Source organism: Mandrillus leucophaeus, unplaced genomic scaffold, assembly GCF_000951045.1.
Source record: "Mandrillus leucophaeus isolate KB7577 unplaced genomic scaffold, Mleu.le_1.0 Scaffold9, whole genome shotgun sequence".
Classification (NCBI taxonomy): Eukaryota; Metazoa; Chordata; class Mammalia; order Primates; family Cercopithecidae; genus Mandrillus; species Mandrillus leucophaeus.
Genome location: NW_012109807.1, coordinates 7,372,413 through 7,373,946, shown reverse-complemented (window position 1 = coordinate 7,373,946; position 1,534 = coordinate 7,372,413). Strand labels below are relative to the sequence as shown.

The 1,534-nt window shown below is 47.7% G+C and overlaps 1 protein-coding gene across 1 annotated transcript in view; it reads right to left on the bottom strand.

Moving 5' to 3' along the window:
* The window catches only part of KIAA1211L (KIAA1211-like ortholog), a 76,591-nt gene that overhangs the window by 27,911 nt on the left and 47,146 nt on the right, over positions 1 to 1,534 (bottom strand). The window contains exons 8-9 of the mRNA XM_011969673.1: positions 1,307 to 1,531; positions 322 to 416 (exon numbers count right to left, since the gene is read on the bottom strand). Of these exons, the coding sequence (XP_011825063.1) occupies positions 322 to 416; positions 1,307 to 1,531 (320 nt within the window). The remainder of the gene's footprint in view (positions 1 to 321; positions 417 to 1,306; positions 1,532 to 1,534) is intronic.

Here is a 1,534-nt window from a genome sequence, read left to right as displayed (position 1 = left end):
GCAGTGAGCCAAGATTGTACCACTACATTCCAGCCTGGGCAACAGAGTGAGACAGAGTCTCAAAACAAACAAACAACAAACAAACAAAAAAACCCAGCAATGAAAGATTCTTTAGCTCTGCTGTAAATACACATTTTCAACAGATTTCTCATTTCCTCACTTCCGTAAGAAGTGACAAATGTCAAAGACAGAGAAAGGTCATCTACTTTGCTCATTTCAGAAGACAGCTGCTTTCAAAGATTCCTACGTTCTGCCTCAATCTTAACACAATCTCCCTTTCACGACAGCAAGTAAATGCTGACCCTCTTGAGAGAGACTTACATTTTATACAGACTTGTGATTCCAATACATGGAACACGTTCCATGTGCAGCTGGGCCACGCGAACCTGATTATGAACAGCAGGAGGAAATTCTTTCTTAGAGGAAAAGGTCAGAAGGACCCTGATAGTGGAGTATGTTTCATTTATCGCCAAGAAATAGCTTAGGCCCTGAAAGAACCTGCATCAAAATGAGTACGCATGTCCTGGGATTTGGACTTTGCTGAGTTTCTCAGGTGAAAAGTGGGAGATGAATTTGAGAGATTCGCTGAGAGTCCTATCAAAATCAGTTTTTACATTTCTCTTTATCTCATGTCTACACACTGACTTCTCTGTACTTATACAAAATCCTGGTATTTATTTTCCCTTTTCTACTCTTTATTCCTTATTTTCTCTCTCTTTTTAAAAGAGACAGGGTCTCACTCTGTCACCCAGGCTGGAGTGCATGGCACCATCAGAGCTCACTGCAGCCTTGAACTCCTGAGCTCAAGCAATCCTATTTCAGCCTCCCAAGTAGCTGGGACTACAGGCGTGCACCACCACCACGCCTGGCTAGTTTTAAATTTTTTTGTAGAACAAGGTCTCGCTATGTTGCCCAGGCTGGTGTTGAACTCCTGGGCTTATCCACAGGCCTTGGCCTCCCAAAGTGCTGGAATTACAGGCATGAGCTACCGAGGTCGGCCTATTCCTTACTCTAGATTAGGGGTGTCCACTCTTTTGGCTTCCCTGAGCCACACTGGAAGAAGAATTGTCTTGGGCCACACATAAAATACACCAACACAAAAGGCCACTGATGAGCTTTAAAAAAAACTTCGCAGAAAGTCTCAATGTTTTAAGAAAGTTTACCAATTCCTGTTGGGCCACATTCAAAGCCACCCCGGGCCCAGGCAGCGAGTTGGACAAGCTTGCTCTAGATCAGACATGATATTAGTGGGAATTCTGACTCTTTCCAACTCCCCTGCAACAACGTTTGTACCAGGAGCATTTACACAGTTAGCGAGTGTCCAGCAAGATGTGCCAGCGGATGTGGACTTCCCCAGGCCCGGCCCTTCCCGCACCCTCGACGCGCTCTTACCAGCTCCCCTGCGCAGCGACCTTTTCTCCGCCGTCCTGGGCTCCTTCCTGGGGTCGCGTTCTCCCGGGCCGGTGTCGGGGGGCGCGGCCTGGTGCGGCAGCGTGAAGCTCTGCAGAAGCGGCTTCCGGGGCAGGGGCGGCTT